At 45.1% G+C, this 26,539-nt stretch overlaps 1 protein-coding gene across 1 annotated transcript; it reads left to right on the forward strand.

The window, feature by feature from the left end:
- Positions 1 to 104: 104 nt before the first annotated feature.
- Positions 105 to 26,539, forward strand: POLDIP2 (DNA polymerase delta interacting protein 2). The gene is made up of 11 exons (XM_030222615.1): positions 105 to 291; positions 7,353 to 7,434; positions 8,446 to 8,543; positions 9,060 to 9,156; positions 9,781 to 9,856; positions 10,074 to 10,181; positions 10,492 to 10,628; positions 10,797 to 10,823; positions 10,926 to 11,051; positions 13,703 to 13,782; positions 26,172 to 26,539. The coding sequence occupies exons 1-11, from the start codon at positions 137 to 139 to the stop codon at positions 26,284 to 26,286; spliced, it is 1,101 nt and encodes a 366-aa protein (XP_030078475.1). The 5' UTR covers positions 105 to 136; the 3' UTR covers positions 26,287 to 26,539.

A 26,539-nucleotide genomic window follows, 5' to 3' on the forward strand; every position in this document is an offset into this window, starting at 1 on the left:
TTCGTTCTGTACGTCTATTGTTGCCAAGGGAAGAGGCTGCGCATGCGCCGTTCTAAGCTTAGTGTCGTGCACTGCTCACGTCACGCCCTGCTGCAGCTGCTGTGTGTGCTCTGCTCTCTCTAGGGTTATTGGGAAGATGGCGGCGTCTGTAGCGCGGTGCTGTCTGGTGGCCGTGAGCCGCTATAAGCGCAGAGGTTTCGGGGCGCTGGTAGCCTGGGCTGAGCTTCGCCCGGGGTTGTTGTGTGCCGGTTGTGGCCGTAGTTTCCAGCAGGAAAAGCGGTTCTCGTCCAGGTAACGAGGACTGGATAAAAGTGGGGGAGATTCGAGGCTGGTGGATAGCAGCCTTATTGGGGCCTCTCCTCCAGGGACTTTTGAGAATCACATGCGGAGGGGGTGCGAGAACTATGGTTCCCTCCGGTAGGGGCAGCGGAACGTGTTTTTGGTAGTTCAAGTGTGAAGCGCTGCGTACGACTGGTAGCGCTGTAGAAATGATTTGTAGTAGTAATAGTAGTTGTTTGGGGCAAAATATTGGAGGGGCCGTGGCCCCTGTGGACCAGTCCATTCCTTTGCGAGGTAGAGTGATAAACCCTTTTGGGGAGAGCATATGGAGTTGGGAGCAGAGAACTACATATTCGGATTAAAATATATTTGTACATGGGGACCTACGCGTCTAGGCAGCTTGAACTTTAAAGTCCTCCAAGGCAGTTTATAAATACATGCATCCAAAACGCATTTAAAATAGATATATTAAGTAAATATGAAACATTAAAGAAAATACCAGCCCCCTCAAAACGCAAGGCTAGCAGCTAATAGTTATTGGAGATGCACATTACTTGCCAATCACCTGCAACAGACTTCACCTTAAGAGTGCATTGAATGAAGTGACCCCTACTCCACCCCACACGGCAGTGTATTTCATAGAGTCAGAGCAACCAGTCTAAAGGCCTTTGCTCTATTAACAGTCTTTCTTATCTCCCAGAAGGAAAGCATCTAAAAGCAGCTGAAGTTGACTTCATCTTAAGTCGAGATCAAGTAGTCTTAATAGAGCAGCAGTCAGAGTCTAGGAACCTGGGAACTCTGCTCAACTACCATAGTGTCTCCTTGTGATTTTGGGCAAGTCAGTTAACGCTGCATTGCCTCAAGTACAACTTAGACTGTAAAGGTTTTTTTTTAGAAAGGTGTGCTAGAGTTTTTAGCATGTGCTGTGTAGACATCCTTAATATTCCTATGGACATCTACACAGAGTGTGCTAATTTTTAGCGTGCACTACAAACACTAGCACACCTTTGTAAAAGGGGCCCTAAGTGTTTTGGGGACAGGGAAATACTTGCTGTACCTGAACTTGCCTTGAACTACATCTGCAAAAGGCATGAGCTAAATCCAAAAATACATAGTAACATAGTAGATGACCACAGATAAAGACCTGTATGGTCCATTCAGTCTGCCCAAAAAGATAAACTCATATGTGCTACTTTATATGTATAACTGACCTTGATTTATCCTTGCCATTTTCAGAGCATAGACCGTAGAAGTCTGCCCAGTACTTGCCCCACCTCCCAACCACTGCCACCCAATCTCCGCTAAGCTTCTGAGGATCCATTCCTTCTGAACAGGATTCCTTTATGTTTATCCCAAGCATTTTTGAATTCCGTTACCGTTTTCATCTCCCTCACCTCCCATGGGAGGGCATTCCAAGTATCCACCACTCTCTCTCTGAAAAAAATACTTCCTGACATTTTTCTTGAGTCTGCCCCCCTTCAACCTAATTTCATGTCCTCTAGTTCTACCTCCTTCCCATCTCCAGAAAAGATTTGTTTGTGGATTAATACCTTTGAAATATTTGAACATCTGTATCATATCACCCCTGTTTCTCCTTTCTTCCAGGGTATACATGTTCAGGTCAGCAAGTCTCTCCTTATATGTCTTGTAACGCAAAACCCATACCATTTTTGTAGCTTTTCTTTGCACCGCCTCAATTCTTTTTACATCCTTAGCAAGATACGGCCTCCAAAACTGAACACAATACTCCCAAGTGGGGCCTCACCAATGACTTCTACAGGAGCATCAACACCTCCTTTCTTCTGCTGTTCACACCCCTCTCAATACAGCCTAGCATCCTTCTGGCTAGGGCCACCACCTTGTCACACAGTTTTGTCGCCTTCAGATCCTCAGATACTATCACCCCAAGATCCCTCTCCCTGCCTGTACATATCAGAATCTCACTGCCTAACACATACGTCTCCCGTGGTTTTCTACTCCCTAAGTGCATTTCTTTGCATTGAATTTTAATTGCCGAATATTAGACCATTCTAGCTTCTGCAGATCCTTTTTCATGTTTTTCACTCCCTCCCTTCTTTTTTCTCCCAGGGGTATATAATTTTAAATGATTCTCCAAACGTCCAGGTGTGCTCTGCTATATTGCTTTAAAAGTCAGCATTAAAGTCTAAAACTTCACACATCCATGAATAGTCAACCAGCTGAAAGAATGGAGTAAAGGCCATGCATCTGTTTCAGGTTTCGTCAGTAGCATTCTGGCAACTAGGTTCTAAATCTGCTGTAACTTCCCATAAATTTAACTGCAATCCAATAATTTGTCTATTGCAATAACATAAGATAAATATAAGCATGCGTGATCACTTTGAAAGACCAAGTACTAAAAAAAAAAATGTAAAGTTTTGCATTTCTTTATTTCTACAATCCATTTTGTGTTGTAACCAGAGCTAAAGCCTCCACTGAGAAGAGCTAGTCCAGTTTCACACCACATTCAGCAACAGTTAAACAACTCTGGATTGAAGTGTTTTTCACCACCAAAGGCAAGGAAGATGATACAGATGCAGTCATTTAGAGGTGCATTTTCAAAGCACATAGACTTACAAAGTTGCATAGGTTACTGTGAGGCATATTTTCAAAGCACTTAGCCTTCCAAAGTTCCATAGAAACCTATGGAACTTTGGAAGGCTAAGTGCTTTGAAAATATGCCTCTGTGTAATTTCGTAATTCTATGTGCTTTGAAAATGAGCACTTTTGTCACAATCCACTTTCAGCCATTCAATCTTCTTGCTATTAAGTAATAGTTTATTGCCCTGCAGTCAATAAGATTTTTATCCAAAGGCTTCCATTTAACAAAGCTGTGCTAGGGATTAGTGGCAGGCCAAAGCCCATTCAATTCCTATGGGCTTCGTCACATTTGTCACCCTGTATTCACTACTGTAGTTTTGTAAAAGGAGCCATAAGCTTTTTAATGAATGTATATTTTGTCTGGTTTGTTTTATTGCTGTATCTGTATAACTTGCTCACTGCTGTGGGTGTTCTTTCAAGATGGAGAAGATTTATGAATTTTAATAATGGCAGAAGGAGAGGGCTTTGGTTAAATAAGCTGTGGTGTTTTAAAATAATGTTTTTGTTCTTTATAATTTTAATTGGGTTAGGAGATTTTTATTTTGCATTGGCTCCCTATTAAAGAGAGATTTGCTTTTAAATTGGTAACATTAGTATGTAAAATTTTATATGTTATGGGTCCAGAGGTTTGGTTTACTATCTCTCATTTCCTAATAACAGGACAAATTCCTGTTACCAATCTTTGTTAAAGCTTGGCTTTCTTTCAGTAAAATCTGTTCGTTTAAAATCATTAATTGATCATTCTTTTGGACAACAAAGAACTAAACAGTGGAATTATCTTTTGGTGGATTTAAGATGAATTCTGTCTTTTCTTTTTCAAAAGGTTTTAAAAATGTATTATTTTGTTTTGATGCAATTGCCTGTTGTAATCTACGATTGTTATAAATGTCTGTATCTGTTTAGATGTCTATGGTTTGTTACCCGCTTAGAATCTATTGATAAGATTAGTGCAGACTATAAATCAGAAGAATAGAATAGATATCTTTTGTGCTGCTGGTGTTTGTTTTTTTTTAATATTTATTGCAGTTTTCTTAATTACTCATTTACACTTGGTGCAGAAAAATGGGCAATCTCTAGAAAACAATTAAGCTAGCCAAATAAAGAAAAAGGAAATGGAATAAGGCTCCATTAGACCTCAAAAACAGGGGGGAGGGGGCAAGAAATGGAATAATTAAGAAAGCCAGCATAAGAAAAAGAATTAAATACAGTACAGTCTCAATTATCTGATATAAATGGGACTGAGCTGTTGTCAGATAAGTGAAAAGGCGGATAATACAGAAAACAATAACACCTTAAAAATGCATGGAAAACATACTTTGTGCATAAAATACAGTATTGTTTATAAGCACAAATACACTATAAACTTTACTTTCTTATCAAACAATGGAGTTCCTTTCCTTTTTCCTGAATCTCTGCCCTGTGTAGTCAGAGCAGTATATCAAACACAAATAAACTATACCCAGCTTTGTGTGAAGCCAGTGTCATGGACTCGGAGGTAAGTCTTTGGACCGAAGCTGGAAACCGACTGTGGCAGGTGAGTCATTCGAACTAGGCAGAGTACTAGGCTAGGCAGGAACCAGGAACAAAGCTTGGCTGGAGCAGGAACTAGGAACACGGCTTGGCTGACACCAGGAGTGTAGCTTGTCAGGAACAGAGCTCACAGTAGCAAGACCCTCAGGCACAGGGCTTTTGGGGACAAGGCCCTCAGGAGCAAAGCCCTCAGGAACAGGGTTCATAGGAGCAAGGCTTACAGAAACAAGGCTCTCCAGGACCACAGCTTTCAGAAACAAGATTGACTTGTGAAGGCAGTGCATGAAAGTCCCAAAGTTCATTATAAAGGCCCTCACTAGTGATGTCACAATTTCTAGTGCACTGGAATGAGGCTTGGAACATGCTGAGGAACACAGCAGGGCACCAGAGCAAGGCTACGATACTGGGACATCAGACTGAGGCTTGGAAAACAGGCAGCAGAGTCATCAGTGCAGGAGGAACATAGTGCGAAGAAGCCACAGAGCCTGACAACCAGAAGGGAAGATGAGTCTGGAAGCGAGGGCATGGCCACGGCTGTGACAGCCGGAAGACAAGAAGAGAACCTGTGCTCTTTTTACTGCAGTGCGAGGACATCACTGAGGGTGTCTGTCAGGTGGATGGATTTGCAAATGTCAGATAATTAAGACTGTACTGTATGAAAAAAACAAACAAACTAGATGCCTAACAAAGGGATCGTCTTACTAAGGTGCGCTATTGGATTTAGCATGCGCTAACTGCCATGCTACCTATCAGCTTCGTGGCACTTAACACACACTAATTTGTTAGCGCTCGCTAAATCGATTAGTGCACCTTAGTAAAGGGACCCTAAAGTATCAACTTAACAAGTATCATCCGTTATCATCATACTGTGAGTCGGTGTGGAAGTAACGGGATTAAGTCATTTTTTTGAATGAAGGAAAAATCTCAACTGGTTCAGGACATAGAAGATCTTACTAATCCCAAATTATTTTATACCTATTGGCCACATGGCACTTCTTGATCACTAATGTCCATTGGGTTTGTGCCAAACTTTAATAAAAGGGCCTTCTGAGTTATCCTTCTGCATAGCTAAAAATAATTTGTGGCATTCCTGAGTAGCTTTAGCCAAATCTGGGTAAACCCATATTCTACATCCAATAAATAAAATGCAGAGATTCCAAAAGCAGAATAGTTAAGCTCTGGAACTCATTGCCAGAGGATGTGGTATCAGCGGTTAATATATCAGGGTTTAAAAAAAAAGGTTTGGATAAATTCCTGGAGGAAAAGTCTGTAGTCAGCTATTAAGTAGTAGTAGATAGACATGGGGAAAATCACTGCTTGTCCCTGGGATCAGTAACATGAATGCTCCTACTATTTGGGATTCTGTCTGAACTGAATTGGCCAATGCTGGAAGCAGGATACTGGGCTAGATTGGTCTGATCCAGTATGGCTACTCTTATGTTCAAAATCACATTAGCATATTCAGATCTTGCTCAAAGACTAACATAACTAACATTGTAGCTTTCCCATAAACAGTGGGACCTGATCCTGGATAGTTTTGACCTTCTTTACTTTGTTATGTAGCTAGGAGGCTAATACATCAGATACATTATAGATTGTAAGCCTCTTCGAACCCCTCTGGGTGCAGAAGCAGGTTAGAAATACTCAAACTAAACTAAGAGCCCTGTTTACTAAGGTGCGCTAGCATTTTTAGCATGCGCTAAAAACGCTAACACGCCTCTAGCGCAGCTTAGTGCAGCATCTGATAGTGATGTGAGCAGGTGAATGCTGAGAGAGCTTATTAATATTCTAATCCAGATGAGAGGAGTGTCCAGTTAGATGCATTTCACCAAAGCAGTAGCGCAAGTTGGGGAGGTTGATCCATCTATATGTCTTTATATATAGACACAAAGACATATGCACATGCGTACATGCACAAAAAACTGCAGGTACTGAAAGACATTCAGATATACACACTCATACAAGCACATAGATATGAACATTCATGCCTCATACAGCTTCTGTCACCCTAACGAGATATTTTGCTGTATTTTTTCACACCCAGACCCTGAACAAGTATGCATGAGTTTGCAGATAGCGGAAGAAGAAATGTGCTTTCCAGCTTGTTTAATCTTATGACTCTATTTTTATCTTTACTATATTCTATTTTAGTGCATGGTCCCCTCCCCCCCCCCCCCCCCCCCCCAACACACATGTCATAGCCTCTTTCCAACTGATCTAGGGGTCCTGGGCAAAAGTGATCCCCTGTTGCTTTTCCCCCTGCCATTTCTGGATTCAGTATAGCGCTCATGACCCCTAGCAGTAGTCTTTTGGTACTACTGTTAGGAGTCAAGTTGCCATATAAGGGCAAAAGGGTGGAGGGTGTTCAGGGGGGTGGGGGTCATGATTGGGGATCCAGGGGTGGGGTGGGGGGCTTTGAATGAGGCTGTGATATGTCTTCAAGGAGGGGGTTGGGGGAATCTATGCTTGGGGGGAGACCCCAGATATGTTTCTGTTCCTGCCGCATTTGCCCCTTTAAGAAATGTTCCCTGGGCACATTAGTTCCCAGTGCGCCTGGGGAACAGAATGACGCAGCCTATGAGGTTGATTGCAAGTTGTGGTTTTTCTTTACCACAAGAATCGCTAACCTGAGATACTGAATTCGCACAGATTAGCGTCTCCCACAGTAAACAAAGCTGTGGTAAAATTAGAGATTTTCAGCAGCTTAGTAGCTTTCCTTTCTCTAATATTGTTGGCTATTTACTCAGGGTCATTTTGTCTTGTGCTGCCAAAAATTGATTGCATAAGATGCACGGAAGCATTCTGTCAGTCCATGCAAATTCATATTATCATTTTGTATGAGATGATCTTATGATTTCTTGCCAATGGGCTGTTGATTGTACATACTATCTTATAAATTGTATATTTATTTTATTTATTACCAGACATAGGCCAGAAGGAAAAGTGCTGGAAACTGTGGGGGTTTTTGAAGCACCAAAACAGCAAGGGAAATATGAGACTGGCCAGGTAAGAGAGAGCTGAACCGGTGCTGTTACACATGGGTTCATATTTGTGGAGTAAGCAAACCTGTATTTTGGAGGAAATGAGTGACTGCATCCATCATCTTTCATATGTGACTTTTCAAACAATGTAAAATTTGTGCTGACAGAAGAATTTGCAGTTGTAGCATAAACTGCAGCATGGTAACATGCTCTTTTGCTTTCTGTTGATTATGAATCTTTCATTTCTGATAACCTTCCCTTAGTTTGATGTTTTTATTCTTTGATAAACAATGAGGCATATTTTCAAAGCACTTAGCCTTCCAAAGTTCCATAGGTTTCTATGGAACTTTGGAAGGCTAAGTGCTTTGAAAATATGCCTCAATGTGGCCATAGGGAGATAATATATATCCGCATAACAGGAAACAAAAAGAATGTAAATTAAATCCAGAATATTATAATTGCTAATGTTCTTATAAGCATTGTTATCAGTTTGAGCCAAGAACTATTTTGTTGAACAGTAGCCATATTGGTCCTGGAAAAAAATGTGTTCTTCATAAGTTTTAATATTTTGTTTAATGAAAGGACTGCTTTGCTTTTCCAAGCTATTAGGATAATTCTTATGCAGGGTCAGTAAAAGATATCAAAACTTGCAGGAAATTCAGCAAAATTTTGTTGAAAGGGTTTCCCCAGGAGCATTGATGTATAGTGTTTTTTGTGAGGTCTTAAAGCAAGTGTCTAGAAGATAAAACTAGGGCACGTGCAAACCTGGATTCAGGGGCTGAAGCAAGGGCAAGCAGTGGAATCCGTGCTTGCCTATATGTTTTTATCAGCATGGGTAGGAAACCCAGATAATCCTTTTGGTTAATGGCAGTTTGAAAAATGTTTTGCGTGGTGGTTGTGTATGTGCTAAGTAGTCCTTACTATATGCACTAGTGTGTATAGTGGTGGAGGGATAGGGTCCTCTCTGCCAGTGTTTGCATTTGTGGCCGAGGACTAAACTATCTACTTCTCTTTAGCATATTCCTCTTGTTTGCAGTTATTTCTTCACAGTGTTTTTGGATATCGGGGTATCGTCCTTTTCCCCTGGCAAGCCAGACTGTATGATCGGGACGTGGCGTCCCCTGTCTCAGACAAGTAAGGATTTTCTTATGCTTATTCTGTATCACTTTAATATCATGAGCCCTTCTCCCACCTGGTCAGTTCTACTCATATTGGAAATTGCTTCCTGAATGATGACCGCTGAGAATTTTATTCACATTAAGCTTTGCTGAGGAGCCTGCTGCTAGAGAATTAACAGCAAAATAATTGTCATGCCAGACTAGATCAATAGTTCATGGAGTCTAGCATCCTGTCCCTGATAATGGCCAGCTTGGGTTACTTGGAAGTACCTGCCAAATCTTAATGTGAAAAGGACATTAAGCCAAACAAGTTCTTAGGAAGGCTTGGGGTGTCGGGTGTACTTGTTCTGATCTCGGAAGATGTTAGTTTTGCAAGTGTAACTTCTGGTTTGTTGGTTAAACAGCTATAGTCCCTTGTGTGGTGGGAGTGATGCCATGCTAGAACCAGGCATTTTCCTGGTTGAGGAGCAGCAAGCTCAGCACTCAGTGTTCTTAGCTTAAGTCCTCATGTGTGGAATTTGATTCTTCCTAGGGCAGAGAACTCAACAGGTCATGGATCTAAAGAAGTCAAAGGCAAAACCCACACTTACTACCAGGTGCTGATAGATGCTCGGGACTGTCCACATATAGTAAGTCACTGGCAATGTAGGGTCCTGTACTCAGTATATTGTAATTCCAGACAGTGCTTAACCACAGAGCGTCCTTACTATAACCAGAAGCATATTAACAGTTGCACAGTCTGAGCTGTAGTGAGAAGAGCTGGAGCTGAGACATTATTTTATTAGTGAATTTTAAGTTGATAAACTTCTTAAACCAAATCTTTCCCAAGCTATTACAAAACTAACATACAAATCAATCTGTATACAACTAAACAAGCTCATTCAAACTCACCCTACAACCCAAAATGTAAAACCGCAGTCTCACCCCCCAATCAACCCCCTGATCCGCTGGTAAAACAGATTTATTAGATCTACTTATCCACAATGCCTAATACATGTGTTCTGCAGAGTAACGGCAGGAGTAGCACCATGGCTTTTGTCCTATACATACATTTTTAGGATAGCTGTCACTGGTGGTCTTGCTTTCTTATATGCACCACTGATGCATTAAAGAACCAGTCATTGCCTTGTAAAACTAGAATGAAGAGGAAAAGGTCAAGAATAGAGAATATGTGACAGTGTAGGAGACGTCTCAGGAAATTCTGTTTGTTTTTTGGCAAAACTGAGTACTAATCTTTTCTCATTACTTTTCAGTCTCAGAGGTCACAAACAGAAGCAGTAACATTTCTCGCTAATCATGACGACAGCCGCGCTCTGTATGCCATACCAGGTGGGTGGAAGACTGTGCTTACTGCTAAGAGTTATAGTGATGGCTCTTTGCAGGTAGAACAGCTGGACTTCCAGACTGGACTGTTGGCCTTGCTGGAACATTTTTTGACCTCTTATGTGCTGGGTCTAATTTCTGTATATTTGGTAGAAGATTTAGTTAGACTGATCTAAGCAATCACATAATTAAATCAAAAGTGAGTTTGCCACTCCTCCTGCAGGGCTGGATTATGTGAGCCATGAAGACATCCTGCCCTACAATTCCAGTGACCAGATGCCCATCCAGCATGAGCTATTTGAGAGGTTCCTGGGCTACGATCAGACTAAAGGTAACATCCTATCCTGCACCTTGATCGAGAGCCTTTTCCATGCAGAAAGTCATGAGGTCTGGATATTTTTTGGGCTGTAGCCATAGGACATGGTTGCTTAGTAATGAAGTTCAGTGTGCAGTGGGATATAGGGACACAGCAAATTTTGGCTGCATTGCTTAAGTGATGTTTCAGGTATCATGGGGCACTTCAACAATATGGGTGTAAGCTTACCATTCTAGTTGTTATAGCAGAGTTGAATTTCTGTTCTGTAACTTTAACATAGAATCTTGCATTCATTTTGTAAAAAATACTTTGTCCATCTCCATAGTTCCTCCATTTATAGCAAGGGAAACATTGCGTGCGTGGCAAGAAAAAAATCACCCGTGGTTGGAGTTGTCAGATGTCCATAGGGAAACCACTGAAAATATCCGCATCACAGTCATCCCCTTCTACATGGGCATGAGGGTAAGTCCCTGCCTTACCTGCTGGGGGAAGGGGCATAGGGTGTTCTTGCATTTCTTGGAGGAGGGCAGCCATTTTCCAGTGCACTGACATCACATTTCAACCCAGCCTGGCCTATGTAGATGATACAATGTGCTGACATCTCAGTGAGAAACTCTGTTTGCTCGGCAGGAGGCGCAGAATTCCCACGTTTACTGGGTGAGTGTATTTCTGAGTGTAATCTTTTTTTTTTTTTCCTGTTTGCTTTTTGAAGAAAAAAAAAAGTTATGATTAAATGACTGTAGCTTTGTTTCTGTACAGTGGCGCTACTGTATCCGCCTGGAGAATTTGGGAAATGAAGTTGTTCAGCTCCGAGAACGACACTGGAGGATTTTTAGCTTATCTGGAACTTTGGAGACTGTCCGGGGCCGTGGGGTAGTGGGACGGGTGCGTATCTTCCATTGCCCCTCAATACTGTAACCTTGAGTCAGGGTTCCACATTACATTGTAGTGCTTCCCAAAATTACAGCCCTACCACACTTGTTCAGCACTTGTATGTGATAGATCATAGATTCTTTGCAGTGTTCTGAATTTGTTTGGAATGAAGGCATATGGTAGCCATGTTAGTCTACCTGAATACACAGAAATACATTTTCATAAAAACAAAAATAATAGAAAGGGAAACCTTTTTCTTAGACTAATGTACTACGTTTCTTGACTCAAATTTCAGGAAATGTTAGAAGGGTGTGTCAAGTCCTGATGCTAGTCTAGAAATGTTCAGTGTATTCACTGGTATACAGTTTTTCATAATACAGCAAAATGATTCACCACAAATTAGTATTCATAGCAGGGGTGATTTCTACTGAAACAGAATAGAATGAAATAAAATTAATATAAATTACAATACGTGTTTACAAACCACATTGACACTTTACCAAGGCGTTAGCCATTACAAAAACGCAATATAAAATAAAGTAAAATCAACATTACACGTAAGTTAAAACAATTTTGCTACAACAGCAATTAGATAATTAACCATTACAACAATATTTTAGATATTTAACACAATGACAGAATATAGAATAAAACTAACATCAACATAATTTATGGTAACTGAGTAAATCAACGGCTCTTATAGAAAGGCCTGGAATATTCCCAGCTCTGAGAAGCCCATCCACAGGATAAAGTGCCCACCACAGCGTTCATGGCTAATAGCCTGAGCTATTCTTAAAGACCTGCCTAAGAAGCTGTTTTTTTGGCTTAGTCCTGGACGAGGAAGTGAAATGACAAGAGTTAAAGATAGAAAACAGAGAGTAGGGTTAAATGGTCAGTATTCTCAATGGAGAAGTGTAGTTAGTGGGGTTCCCCAGGGGTCTGTGCTGGGACCGCTGCTTTTTAACATATTTATAAATGACCTAGAGATTTGAGTAACTAGTGAGGTAATTAAATTTGCTGATGACACAAAGTCATTCAAAGTCGTTAAATCACTGGAGGATTGTGAAAAATTACAAGAGGACATTACGAGACTGGGAGACTGGGCGTCTAAATGGCAGATGACGTTTAATGTGAGCAAGTGCAAAGTGATGCATGTGGGAAAGAGGAACTCGAATTATAGCTATGTCATGCAAGGTTCCACGTTAGGAGTCACGAACCAAGAAAGGGATCTCAGTGTCATCGTTGATGATACGTTGAAACCTTCTGCTCAGTGTTCTGCTGTGGCTAAGAAAGCAAATAGAATGTTAGGTATTATTAGGAAAGGAATGGAAAACAAAAACGAGGATGTTATAATGCCTTTGTATCGCTCAATGGTGCGACCGCACCTCGAATATTGTGTTCAATTCTGGTCGCTGCATCTCAAAAAAGATATAGTGGAATTAGAAAAGGTGCAGAGAAGGGCGACGAAAATGATAAAGGGGATGGGACGACTTCCCTATGAGGAAAGGCTAAAGCGGCTAGGGCTCTTCAGCTTGGAGAAAAGGCGGCTGAGGGGAGATATGATAGAGGTCTATTAAATAATGAGTGGAGTTGAACAGGTAGATGTGAAGCGTCTGTTCACGCTTTCCAAAAAAACTAGGACTAGGGGGCATATGATGAAGCTACAATGTAGTAAATTTAAAACGAATCGGAGAAAATGTTTCTTCACTCAACATGAAATTAAACTCGAATTCGTTGCGAGAATGTGGTAAAGGCAGTTAGCTTAGCGGAGTTTTAAAAAGGTTTGGACGGCTTCCTAAAGGAAAAGTCCATAGACCATTATTAAATGGACTGGGGAAAATCCACTATTCTTGGGATAAGCAGTATAACATGTTTTGTACTTTTTAGGATCTTGTCAGGTATTTGTGACCTGGATTGACCACTGTTGGAAAAGGATGCTGGGCTCGATGGACCTTTGGTCTTTCCCAGTATGGCAATACTTATGTACTTATATGTACTGCTGAATTAACTGTTGAGATGAACAGAAAATAGTGACCGAGTTAGGGTGGAAGGAGGAAAGGGTACTGATTGAGTAGTGTGGACCAGGTGTTGCCAGCCAATTTCATGTGTGTTTCCATAGAATATTTCTTATAACCTTTAGGCTCTACACTAGGAATTCCAGTTAGGTTAAAAAGCAGCTGTAGTAGTAAGTTAATTTGCAAAACTGTGACTACATGTTTCCCTCCCTTTGCACACTCAGTACTTTTTCCTACCAGTTCAGTGGCAGCACTGCATACTGCTTAGTTCAGATCAGGGTTTGTGCATTCTGGGTCCACTGGGATTGGGAATTCTACAGAGTTTTGGAAGGAGCCCTGTTGCCTGTCCTCTGGCTTCAGGAAAGTTGCAGCAACCAAACTATGAATAGTGGAAGGGTGGATTTATTAGAAAAGAGGAAGAATCTTTGGACAATTATGAATAAAGATTCATAGAGTCAGAATTCTAGCACTGATTGTGATTGAAGTGCAGTATTAAGAGGAAGAGCAACTAGGCCACAAAAAAATCATGTTTGTTGTGGAGATGATCTGAGTTGCTGTTCTAAGATTCTTGTTACTGTTTTGTGTGCAGTGCAGGGAGGAGATGTTAACCAAACCATGTTTAACTTATTTGAGGTCCCCTCTCTTTAGGAGCCTGTCCTTTCCAAAGAACAGCCAGCATTCCAGTACAGCAGCCATGTTTCTCTGCAGGCATCCAGTGGACACATGTGGTAAGAAACTATCCTCTCTCACTCTCTATCTTTAGCTTACAGTCAGCAGAATCATAAGCTTTGCATCATGTCCCATTATAATTTTTCCTTTAAGTGTGTTCATATATTTTAACCTGTTATAAGGACCTGATCTATTAAACAACAGCAGAAAAAAGCCTGTGAAGAAAGGGTGGATCACTATTCCAGGCTCACCCTCTTTTGATTTTGCTGCTTCTGACTGCCTCCCTCCCTCTCCCATGCACTATACCTATGCACATCCACTAATTGGTGGTCTGGCATGGCGCCAGAAATAATTAGAACAGACAGCTATGAAGGCTACTTTGAGATCCGAAAGAAAATACTCAACAGTTTAAGCAATTTGCTCCACCTTTTTCATCTGTCCATAGATTTGTAGCATATGCATAATATATTGTTTTTTTCTATCTAAATTTTCCATAGCGTCCCACAGATCAATCCAATCCAGAGACTGGTGGATTATGTCCCTCTGCCAGCAGACTACTGCAATCTGCTTCTTGCTGGCCTCCCACTTAGTCACCTCTCCCCTCTCCAGTCGGTTCAAAACTCTGCTGCCCGTCTCATCTTCCGCCAGGGTCGCTTTACTCATACTACCCCTCTCCTCAAGACCCTTCACTGGCTCCCTATCCGTTTTCGCATCCTGTTCAAACTTCTTCTACTAACCTATAAATGTATTCACTCTGCTGCTCCCCAGTATCTCTCCACACTCGTCCTTCCCTACACCCCTTCCCGTGCACTCCGCTCCATGGATAAATCCTTCTTATCTGTTCCCTTCTCCACTACTGCCAACTCCAGACTTCGCGCCTTCTATCTCGCTGCACCCTACGCCTGGAATAAACTTCCTGAGCCCCTACGTCTTGCCCCATCCTTGGCCACCTTTAAATCTAGACTGAAAACCCACCTCTTTAACATTGCTTTTGACTCGTAACCACTTGTACCACTCGCCTCCACCTACCCTCCTCTCTTCCTTCCCGTTCACATTAATTGATTTGATTTGCTTACTTTATTTATTTTTTGTCTATTAGATTGTAAGCTCTTTGAGCAGGGACTGTCTTTCTTCTATGTTTGTACAGCGCTGCGTATGCCTTGTAGCGCTATAGAAATGCTAAATAGTAGTAGTAGTAGTAGTACTATATGTGGTCATGTGTAGCCACCCAACCTCAGTATTCTCTCTATCTAGCAGGTGGAAGGTCATAACTCTGCAGCTCTGGATTCTGGCTCCTCACCCGTTCCCTCGGGCCGAGTTGAGCGTACCTTAAGGGGTTGAGAGTGCACTCCAGGGGTGCGCAGGGTACACCTGGTGGGGGGCCAGGTCCCTCCTTTCCTCCTGCTGGACCCCCTCCCTTTTTGGCAGCCTCATGTGAGTCTTCTGTATTGAAAAAAAAAAGTTTTTTTACTATCAGCGTGTGCTCTCACAGTAAGAGGAGCTTTGTTTTGGCCACGGGAGCTGGTGGAGGTTCGTTGTTGGTTGCTAGTGAGGGGGGGGGGAACCCTTGGAATTTGGCTGAAGCTCATGGCAGCTCCCTCAGAGACAGTTAAACGCTGCTCCTGATGTGACAGTCGGAGAGCAGCGTCAGGAGCGTGCTCAGCCTGCCCTCGTAGCTCCCTGTCAAAGGAATGGGTGTTTGAGCTGCGGGACTATTATTAAGAACAAAATTACAGAGCATATTCAAAAGTATGGATTAATGAGACAAAGTCAACATGGATTTAGTGAAGGGAAATCTTGCCTCACCAATCTACTACATTTCTTTGAAGGGGTGAACAAACGTGGATAAAGGTGAGCCGGTTGATATTGTGTATCTGGATTTTCAGAAGGCGTTTGACAAAGTACCTCATGAAAGACTCCAGAGGAAATTGGAGAGTCATGGGATAGGAGGTAGTGTTCCACTGTGGATTAAAAACTGGTTAAAAGATAGAAAACAGAGAGTAGGGTTAAATGGTCAGTATTCTCAATGGAGAAGGGTAGTTCCATATCATCAAGCTGATCAATCCATAGACTGGTGGGTTGTGTCCATCTACCAGCAGGTGGAGATAGAGAGCAAACTTTTGCCTCCCTATATGTGGTCATGTGCTGCCGGAAACTCCCCAGTATGTTCTCTATCTCAGCAGGTGGTGGTCACACACAGCAGCAGCTCTGGCTAGGCCTCCAAGCCTAATTTTTAGGTTTTGTTGAGTGCCTGGGGTTGAGGGCTCTTTTGAGCAAGTGCAAACCTGGTGGTGCCAGGTCCCTCCTTTTCTCCCCCCTCCCGCTGGCTCCGTTAAAAAAAAAAAAAAAAATTTTGAACGTCCTTAAAGGCGTTTATTTCGACGTTTATTTAAGCGTCTATTGCAGCTACTCACTGGGACACCAGGTCGTTACAGCTCGGAGCGGACAGCAGGTAATTTTTACCTTTTTATAGCGGGCAGGGGGTTCCCCGATTCTTCTCCTCGTGGCATATGGCGTCGGAGGGCGAGGGCGCAAAGGGTCGCTCCCCGGATCGCTGGAGCGCTTCTAGAGGGGATGCGGGGGTCTTCAAGCCTGATTCGCCCTTGTTGGGTGACAGTTTCGTGACCGATGTATGTCCCGGTCCTTCCTCCGGCGTGGCGGTTTTTCCCGCCATAAACGCCCATCCCCCGCTCCTCGCCTCCGCCATCTTGGCCGGCCACGCGGCTCGGACGGCTTCTTCTTGGGCCGCCCTTGAGGTTGGAGACATTAATGCCATGAACGCCCTTAATTTGGGCGACGGCACAAAAGCGGCTAAAGTTAAGAGCCGTTCTTCCCGCGCGGCTCCTTCGCGGAGTGTCGCGCCGGACGCCATCTTGGATGCGCAGCATGTCTCTCCCCTGCTCTTGCGAGCACCGGTTGAGGGTGCGTCTAGGGCTGTTGCCCAGGCTGCGGAAGTGCACAGTCTGGGGGGTTTCTCCCCCGAGTTTGTTTTGCTGCTGCATCAGGCCTTCCTCATGCACAACGCTGCCCCTGCTCCCTCGTCTGGTAAAGAGGTTGAGGTTCCCAGAGGCAAACGCCCGCGGGTTGATTCCCAGGCCTTGGAGGAATTTGTCTCCTCCGATGTAGATGAGGGCAGCGTGTCTGAGGTCTCCCAACGGTCCTTTGCGGATTCCTTGGAGGAGACGGATCCCCGCTCGGTTGGAGCGGATGACCCCTCTGCAGCGCGGCTTTTTAGCCCAGAGGATTTGCCCAACCTGTTGCTACAGGCCATGGACACTTTGAAGATTTCCTCTCCGGAGGACGTCTCTCCCTCAGCCCCTGTTGGCTCTGCCATTATGCTGGGGACGAAGCGCCCGCCTAGAACCTTCCACGTGCATGATGCTATGCACACCTTAATTTCGGCTCAATGGGATGTCCCAGAAGCGAGCCTTAAAGTGGCTAGGGCTATGTCCCGCCTCTATCCTTTGGCTGTGAGTGAACGTGAGGCCTATCTGTGGCCTACCGTGGATTCTTTAATCACTGCGGTGACTAAGAAAACGGCGTTGCCGGTGGAAGGTGGCACGGCCCTAAAGGACGCCCAAGACAGAAGATTGGAGGCGGCCTTAAGGTCGTCCTATGAGGCTACTGCTTTAAATTTGCAGGCCTCAGTTTGCGGTTCCTATGTGGCCAGGGCGTGCCTGACTATGGTGCGGCGGGCTTCCCCCTCGGATTCTTCCTTGAGGGATGATTGGCCGGCCCTGGAATCGGGCTTGGCCTATTTGGCAGACTTGCTGTATGATGTCTTGAGAGCCTCAGCTAAAGGCATGGCTCAGACAATCTCTGCGCGGCGGTGGCTTTGGCTGAAGCATTGGTCTGCTGACCACGCCTCTAAATCCCGCCTGGCTAGATTGCCTTTTAAAGGCAAGCTGCTCTTTGGGGTCGAGCTGGACAAAATCGTGACCGATCTCGGCACGTCTAAGGGCAAGAAGTTACCAGAGGTCAGGGCTCGAGCTAGTGCTCGCCCCGGTACCTCCAGAGGACGGTTTCAGGAAGCCCGTCGGTACCGCCCGGGCAGGTCGGGCTCTTCTGCCTCCTCTTCCTTTAAGAGGACCTTCTCCCCCAAGCAGCGTTCCTTTCGCAGAGACCGCCGTCCCGGAGGTGCTCCCTCCGGTCCTCCCCCAGGGTCTCGTACCCAATGACGGGGTCTTGGTCCACGCCCCAGTGCAGATTGGAGGACGGCTGTCCTCGTTTCTGGGCGAGTGGACCACAATAACTTCAGACGCTTGGGTGCTGGAAGTCATCAGAGACGGCTACAAGCTAGAGTTCTGCCGACCCTTAAGAGACGGGTTTGTACTCTCTCCCTGCAAGTCTCCGGTCAAAGCTGTGGCAGTGCAGCAGACCTTGGACAATCTCATCCGCCTGGGGGCGGTCGTTCCGGTGCCAGAAAATCAGCTTGGCAAGGGACGTTACTCCATTTACTTTGTGGTACCAAAGAAAGGAGGTTCTGTCCGGCCTATCCTCGACCTCAAGGGGGTCAATCGGGCCTTGAAAGTTCGGCACTTTCGCATGGAGACTCTCCGCTCTGTTATAGCGGCAGTGAAGGCAGGGGAGTACCTGGCATCCTTGGACATCAAGGAAGCGTACTTGCATATTCCCATCTGGCCTCCTCATCAACGCTTCCTGCGTTTTGCAGTACTGGGCCGACACTTCCAGTTTAGAGCCCTCCCGTTCGGGTTGGCTACTGCTCCGCGGACCTTCTCCAAAGTAATGGTGGTCATCGCGGCCTTCCTGAGGAAGGAAGGAGTACAAGTCCATCCTTATCTGGACGACTGGTTGATCCGAGCCCCCTCTTATGCAGAGTGCGGCAAAGCTGTGAACCGGGTGGTTGCTCTTTTGAGCTCCCTGGGATGGATCATCAACTGGGAGAAAAGCCAGCTGCGCCCCACTCAGTCCCTGGAGTATCTGGGAGTTCGATTCGACACCCAAGTGGGCAGAGTGTTCCTGCCAGACAATCGGATTGTCAAGCTTCAGGCTCAGGTGAACCAGTTCCTAGTAGCCTCTCCTCTTCGGGCTTGGGACTATGTGCAGCTGTTGGGCTCTATGACGGCCACGATGGAAGTAGTGCCCTGGGCCAGGGCTCATATGAGACCACTTCAACACTCTCTGCTGCAGCGCTGGACTCCGGTGTCGGAGGATTATGCTGTGCGCCTTCCCTTGGGCCCAGCAGTGCGCAAGGCGCTGAGCTGGTGGACGCAGATGGACAACTTGTCAGCAGGAATGCCTCTGGTGACCCCAGAGTGGATTGTCGTCACGACGGACGCTTCCTTGTCGGGCTGGGGAGCCCACTGCTTGGGAAGGACAGCGCAGGGACTCTGGTCTCCTGCAGAGGCAAAGTGGTCTATCAACCTCCTGGAACTCAGAGCCATTCGGTTGGCGCTTTTGGAGTTCATCCCGGTACTGGCGTTGAAACCAGTACGGGTTCTGTCGGACAATGCCACGGCTGTGGCCTATGTCAACCGCCAGGGAGGTACCAAGAGCGCCCCTCTAGCCAAGGAGGCTATGAATCTATGCCAGTGGGCGGAAGCGAACCTGGAGCAGCTTTCAGCGGCCCACATTGCCGGAGTTATGAATGTCAAGGCGGACTTTCTCAGTCGCCATACCTTGGAGCCCGGAGAGTGGCAGCTATCTGCTCAGGCGTTCTTGGACATCACGAAGCGCTGGGGCCAGCCGAGCCTAGATCTGATGGCGTCATCGGCCAATTGCCAAGTGCCGCGCTTCTTCAGCAGAGGACGGGACCCTCGATCCCTGGGAGTAGATGCTCTTCTCCAACAGTGGCCGACACAAGAGCTTCTCTATGTGTTCCCGCCCTGGCCCATGTTGGGCAGGGTGCTAGACCGGGTGGCAAAGCATCCCGGCAGGGTAATCCTGGTGGGTCCGGATTGGCCCAGACGTCCCTGGTATGCGGACTTGATCAGGCTCTCAGTCGACGATCCTCTGCGACTGCCAGTGGAGCAGGGCCTGTTACATCAGGGGCCCGTGGTGATGGAGGATCCCTCCCCCTTTGGTCTTACGGCCTGGCTATTGAGCGGCAGCGTCTGAGGAAGAAGGGCTTCTCAGACAAGGTCATCGCCACTATGCTGAGAGCGAGGAAGCGCTCTACTTCTACTGCTTACGCCAGGGTTTGGCGTATCTTTGCAGCGTGGTGTGAAGCAGGCTCACTTTCTCCCTTCACTGCTCCAATTTCTTCGGTGTTGGCGTTCCTGCAAGAAGGTCTAGAGAAAGGCCTGTCGCTCAGTTCCCTTAAAGTCCAGGTAGCGGCTCTGGCTTGCTTCAGGGGCCGCCTGAAGGGTGTTTCCCTGGCTTCGCAGCCAGATGTGGTGCGCTTTCTCAAGGGAGTTAATCACCTGCGCCCTCCTCTGCACTCAGTGGTGCCTGCGTGGAATCTCAACCTGGTGCTAAGAGCATTGCAGAAGCCGCCTTTTGAACCCTTGTCGAGGGCATCTCTGAAAGACCTGACGTTGAAAGCAGTCTTTTTGGTGGCTATCACTTCAGCCAGAAGAGTTTCCGAGCTCCAGGCGCTCTCTTGTCGAGAGCCTTTTCTGCAGTTCACTGAGGCAGGAGTGACTATTCGCACAGTGCCTTCCTTCCTGCCCAAGATTGTTTCTCGATTCCATGTGAATCAGCAGCTCTGTCTCCCTTCCTTTCGTAGGGAGGACTACCCAGAGGAGTACTCTGCTCTTAAATATCTGGATGTGAGACGAGTCATCATCAGATACTTGGAAGTGACCAATGATTTCCGGAAGTCAGATCATCTGTTTGTCCTGTGTGCAGGTCCTCGTAAGGGTCTGCAGGCTGCTAAGCCTACAGTGGCAAGATGGGTCAAGGAAGCCATTGCAGCGGCTTATGTGGCCGCGGGGAAGGTGCCGCCTATCCAGCTGAAGGCTCACTCCACAAGAGCTCAGGCGGCCTCGATGGCAGAGGCCGGATCCGTCTCCTTGGAAGAGATATGCAAGGCGGCAACTTGGGCTTCGGCTCATACATTCTCCAAGCATTACCGTTTGACTGTGGCTGCACGGGCGGAGGCCCGGTTTGGAGCTTCAGTGTTGAGGTCAGGGATTTCAATGTCCCGCCCTGGGTGAGTACTGCTTCGGTACATCCCACCAGTCTATGGATTGATCAGCTTGATGATATGGAAGGTAAAATTATGTATAATCATACCTGATAATTTTCTTTCCATTAATCATAGCTGATCAATCCATAGCCCCTCCCAGATATCTGTACTGTTTTTATTCTGGTTGCATTTCAGGTTCAAGTTTAGTCTTCAGTTACTTCAGAAAGACTTCGTGTTCAAGTTTTTTCACTTGGATTCTTCAAGAGTTAAGACGAGTTTGTGTTACAGTGAGCTGCTGCATTCCTCTCCCCTCCGTTTTACGGGGCTGGATTGAGACTTAAAATTCTGCCGGCACTCCCTCCCGCTTCGTGCGGCTGTAGGGCAGCTTTGTACCCTTCCCGCTTCGGCGGTGTTAGGGTCAGTCAGCTCCTCCCGCGGTTGCGGTTGCAGGATAAGCCAGATCCCCCCGCATCGGCGGGTGTGGTGTCCCTCCCCCGCTCCGCGGGGATGAGCTGGACGGATTCCCCTCCCCCACTTGTGTGGGGATGAGCTGGGTTAATTCCCCTCCCCCGTTTCGGCGGTGGTGAGCTGGGCAGAGTGTCCCTTCGTGGGTGTAATTCTCTAAGTGCTGAGTCCTGCGGATGGAGCTTTGATATCGACATACTGAGGAGTTTCCGGCAGCACATGACCACATATAGGGAGGCAAAAGTTTGCTCTCTATCTCCACCTGCTGGTAGATGGACACAACCCACCAGTCTATGGATTGATCAGCTATGATTAATGGAAAGAAAATTATCAGGTATGATTATACATAATTTTACCTTAGTGGGGTTCCCCAGGGGTCTGTGCTGGGACCGCTGCTTTTTAACATATTTATAAATGACCTAGAGATTTGAGTAACTAGTGAGGTAATTAAATTTGCTGATGACACAAAGTTATTCAAAGTCGTTAAATCGCGGGAGGATTGTGAAAAATTACAAGAGGACCTTACGAGACTGGGAGACTGGGCGTCTAAATGGCAGATGACATTTAATGTGAGCAAGTGCAAAGTGATACATGTGGGAAAGAGGAATCCGAATTATAGCTACGTCATGCAAGGTTCCACGTTAGGAGTCACGGACCAAGAAAGGGATCTAGGTGTCATCGTTGATGATACGTTGAAACCTTCTCCTCAGTGTGCTGCTGCGGCTAAGAAAGCAAATATAATGTTAGGTATTATTAGGAAAGGAATGGAAATAAAAAATGAGGATGTTATAATGCCTTTGTATCGCTCCATGGTGCGACCGCACCTCGAATATTGTGTTCAATTCTGGTTGCTGCATCTCAAAAAAAGATATAGTGGAATTAGAAAAGGTGCAGGGAAGGGCGACAAAAATGATAAATGAGGAAAGGCTAAAGCGGCTAGGGCTCTTCATCTTGGAGAAAAGGCGGCTGAGGGGAGATATGATAGAGGTCTATAAAATAATGAGTGGAGTTGAACGGGTAGATGTGAAGCGTCTGTTCACGCTTTCCAAAAATACTAGGACTAGGGGGCATGCGATGAAGCTACAATGTAGTAAATTTAAAACGAATCGGAGAAAATGTTTCTTCACTCAACGTGTAATTAAACTCTGGAATTCGTTGCCAGAGAATGTGGTAAAGGTGGTTAGCTTAGCAGAGTTTTAAAAAGGTTTGGACGGCTTCCTAAAGGAAAAGTCCATAGACTGTTATTAAATGGACTGGGGAAAATCCACTATTTCTGGGATAAGCAGTATAAAATGTTTTGTACATTTTTGAGATCTTGCCAGGTATTTGTGACCTGGATTGGCCACTGTTGGAAACAAGATGCTGGGCTCGATGGACCTTTGGTCTTTCCCAGTATGGCAATACTTATGTACTTATGACCATTCGTGTCAGGACACGGAGACAGCAGCGCCATTAATGGGCTTCTCCGGTCCTGCTTCTTCCTGCCCTGCAGCGGATGATTTTGGCGACATTTTGCAGACGCTGCTCACGTTTTCAGCCGTGGTCTCCTCCCCGAGCGCTTGTTCCCATCAGGCGGCGGATTTGGACATTCGGTTTCTGCGGGGAGTGAATCATTTGCGCCCACCACGTACCTCGGTGTTTCCAACGTGGAACCTTAATTTGGTGCTGCGGGCCTTTCAGCGACTGCCTTTTGAGCCTTTGTCTCTTTTATCTTTGAAAGACTTGATGCTGAAGACTGTGTTTTTGGTTGCAATTTCTTCGGCAAGGAGAGCTGTAGGCATTGTCCTGTGGAGATCCATTTCTCAGGTTTACAGAGGCAGGAGTTACTCTGCGGACAGTTCCTTCCTTTCTTGCAAAGATTGTGTCCCGTTTTCATGTTAATCAGCAGCTCTGTCTTCCCACTTTTCGTAGAGAGGACTATCCTACGGAGTTTCATGCTCTAAGGTGTCTAGACATGAGACGAATTCTCATCGGGTACTTGGAAGTTACGAATGACTTTCGTCGTTCGGATCATCTTTTTGTGCTGTTTGTAGGTCAGGAGAAAGGACAGCAAGTCTCTAAGGCCTCAATTGCTCGCTGGTTAAAAGAGGCTATTTCTTCGTCTTACATCTCTTCAGGAAAGGATCCTCCCGCACAGTTGCGGGTGCATTCCACTAGAGCGCAGGCGACGTCTGTAGCAGAGTTGAGGGTAGTTTCTTTGGAGGAAATTTGAAAGTCGGCAACCTGTGCAGGCTGACGCTGCGTTTGGGACTTCAGTTCAGCAATCTGGGGTCTCTGTGTCCCGCCCTACTTAGAACTGCCTCGGTACATCCTACCAGTCTCTGGATTGATCTGTGGGATGCTATGGCAGGTAAAATTAGTTCTTACCTGATAATTTTCTTTCCATTAGTCCCGACAGATCAATCCAGAGGCCCTCCCTGAGATTTCTGCTGGTTGCGTTTATTGGGTTTTCTTGTTTGTGTTTTGATTGACAGTTACAGGTTATTTGTTCTTTGAAGGTTGGATCAAATCTCCTTTCTGCTATGAGCTGCATGAGTTCCTCCCGCATTTGCGGCTGCAGGGTATCTTTCGTATTTCTGAGGTCAAGGGAATATGATTTAAGTCGCGATTGGAAGATCCACGTGGCTTTGGTATCGACAATACTGAGGTTTGGGTGGCTACACATGACCACATATAGTGAACCTCGGAAGTTCTCTCTATTTCCACCTGCTGGCAGAGGCACATAACCCACCAGTCTCTGGATTGAACTGTCGGGACTAATGGAAAGAAAATTATCATGTAAGAACTAATTTTACCTTATGTCACATGCTTCCCATGGGGACTCCAGATGGTAGAGACTGACCAAATTTTGGTTTGAGTTATGGTGCTAAAACTGACCCAGAATCCTTTTTCTGCCTAGTTTTGGTTTTGGACAAAAGGCTACCACCCTGGTTTTGCTTTTGGCCAAAACTGACCTTGTGTTTTCGGTGGAAGCTGAAAATGTGTGCGTTGTCCTGTTTCCTTCCCTCTGAACAGGAGTTGCCTTTCCTCCCTGCCCACCTCTTGGGACTGTCTTACAGTCCCCAGTGGACTAGGTGTAGTCAGGGCAGGTGTGATCCCCAGTTGCTCCTGTCCATGCTGGCTCTACTGCTAAAATAACACCATGATCTCTAGTGGCAATCTCACAAGACTGCGGACACGGTAGCCATTTTGAGAGAGCAACTGGGGATCACTCCTTCCCTGACTACACCACTAGAACACCACTACATCAGTTGCTGCTCACCCAGCCATAATCCCCACATCAATAGCGCCAATCACGTAACATGCCTCATAACTCACCCCATCCCAGTGACTCAACATGCACAAAACAGAGATCAAATTCTATCCCAGCCTACCAGTTTTGCACATTCTTCTCTCAAACAGCTGTCCTTCCTCCAAAAAAGGCCTGGACAAAAAAGTGCATCTTTAACAACCATTTATATTATATATATATTCTGGCTTGGATACTATTTGGGTGATTCGAAAGAATTTCCAGGCTCTGTTGGGTGTGATGATGATGCAGCATTTTAATCAAACTTATAGCGTTTAGAAACTAGATTCTCTGAGAAAGGAACCAGCAGTGATTGTTTTCAAGCACAAGTACTGGTCAGCTTGTAGTGTGAGTAGAGAAATTATGTTATGATGAAATGAAGTTTACATATTACTACTACTACTACTTAACATTTCTAGAGCGCTACTAGGGTTACGCAGCGCTGTACAATTTAACAAAGAAGGACGTTTCCCTGCTCAGGTGAGCTTACAATCTAAAGGATATAGTCTTGACATTCAGTGACATCAGTGTGCTTTTTTATTCTGGATTGTGCATCAGGCTGGTATGTCTGCAGTGTATACTAGTGTCTGGACTCCTTTACCCCATTTTAGTAAGAATCTCTATCATGCTTGTCGTTAATCAGGTTTATAACTAAATACAAAATGGGAAACATTTAAATGCCACTTCCTCTTATTTGTTCACGGTTTGGTTCAGCATAAAAAGCTGGTAATCGTGATTTATTTTTTCACATTCTCACAAAATTCCTGCCTCAGAAGATATTTAACTACATCTTCATTGACTTGGGAACTTAAACATGCCAGGCTTGTTAAGAAGAAGAAGACAGAAAAAAGAAAAATAAGGGAATAGACCAATGTGGTTCCAACGCAGTCACTATTTCACTACTGCACAAAGTTGTTCTATTAATAAATATCCTGCGTTGGAACCACATTGATCTACCTCCTTTTTTTTGTTTTTCTCTGTTTTGTTTGTTCAATTGGGGGCTTTCTTTCTGATTTTTGGACTAGACTTGTTGAGAAGTCCTTGTTAAAATGGCTCTCCCAGTTGTCAGCTTGTACTTGCAGTTCCTGGGACTGGAGGGTAATAATCTGTGGGTTTATCAGCTGCCGACTGCAAGCTCTGACAATCCCCAGTAGGCCTTATTGGTTCACATTCACACAATCAAACTTTAGTTTTTGGTTTCTGTAGCAGTTTCGGCCGGCCTCTACCACATGGCACAGGATAGTCAAAGCAATATGTAATAAAACTGCCATGCAGTATATAAATAATCATATTAACAACATATCCATTGCTTTTAAAGTGTTTGGGAAAGGGCACAAAATGATTTTTTTTTTGTCAACACACTGTGGGATATACTGACAATTGTCAGTTGGTGTAGTGCTCATATGAGGCCTGGAACATGATCAGGATATGTTTTTGAGCTGCAGCTTGGCAATAAATTACTCTCAGGATAGATAGGTTCCTCTACTTGGTGTAGCAGAGCTGGAGAGGCTGTTGAATGTGAAACTATTGCACTCATTGCTGGTATGTATTATGTTGATCTATTAACTACCCAGGCTCATAAACTTACATTTTGTGTTCTTCAGGGGAACGTTCCGCTTTGAGAGGCCTGATGGCTCTCACTTTGATGTCCGAATTCCACCTTTCTCCTTGGAAAGCAACAAAGATGAGAAGACACCTCCTTCAGGTCTTCATTGGTAGAGAACAGCTTCCCATCCTGAGGAATCAAGATTTTACCCATCCTTGTCTGCTTCTCCAAATTATTTTAATTTTCACACGGCAGTGTTTTTAGGACTGATGGGATATTCTGAACTCCATTGCTGGAAAGCTGTGCTAAGTATCCCCAGGTCATCGTCCATCTAATGAGGGGAATGTTTCATATTCTGTACAACCTTCCACATTGATGGTTTCTTTTAATAAAAATGCTACATTTAGTCGTTTTGTTGAAAAATCA

Source organism: Microcaecilia unicolor, chromosome 13 (genome assembly GCF_901765095.1).
Source record: "Microcaecilia unicolor chromosome 13, aMicUni1.1, whole genome shotgun sequence".
Lineage (NCBI taxonomy): Eukaryota > Metazoa > Chordata > Amphibia > Gymnophiona > Siphonopidae > Microcaecilia > Microcaecilia unicolor.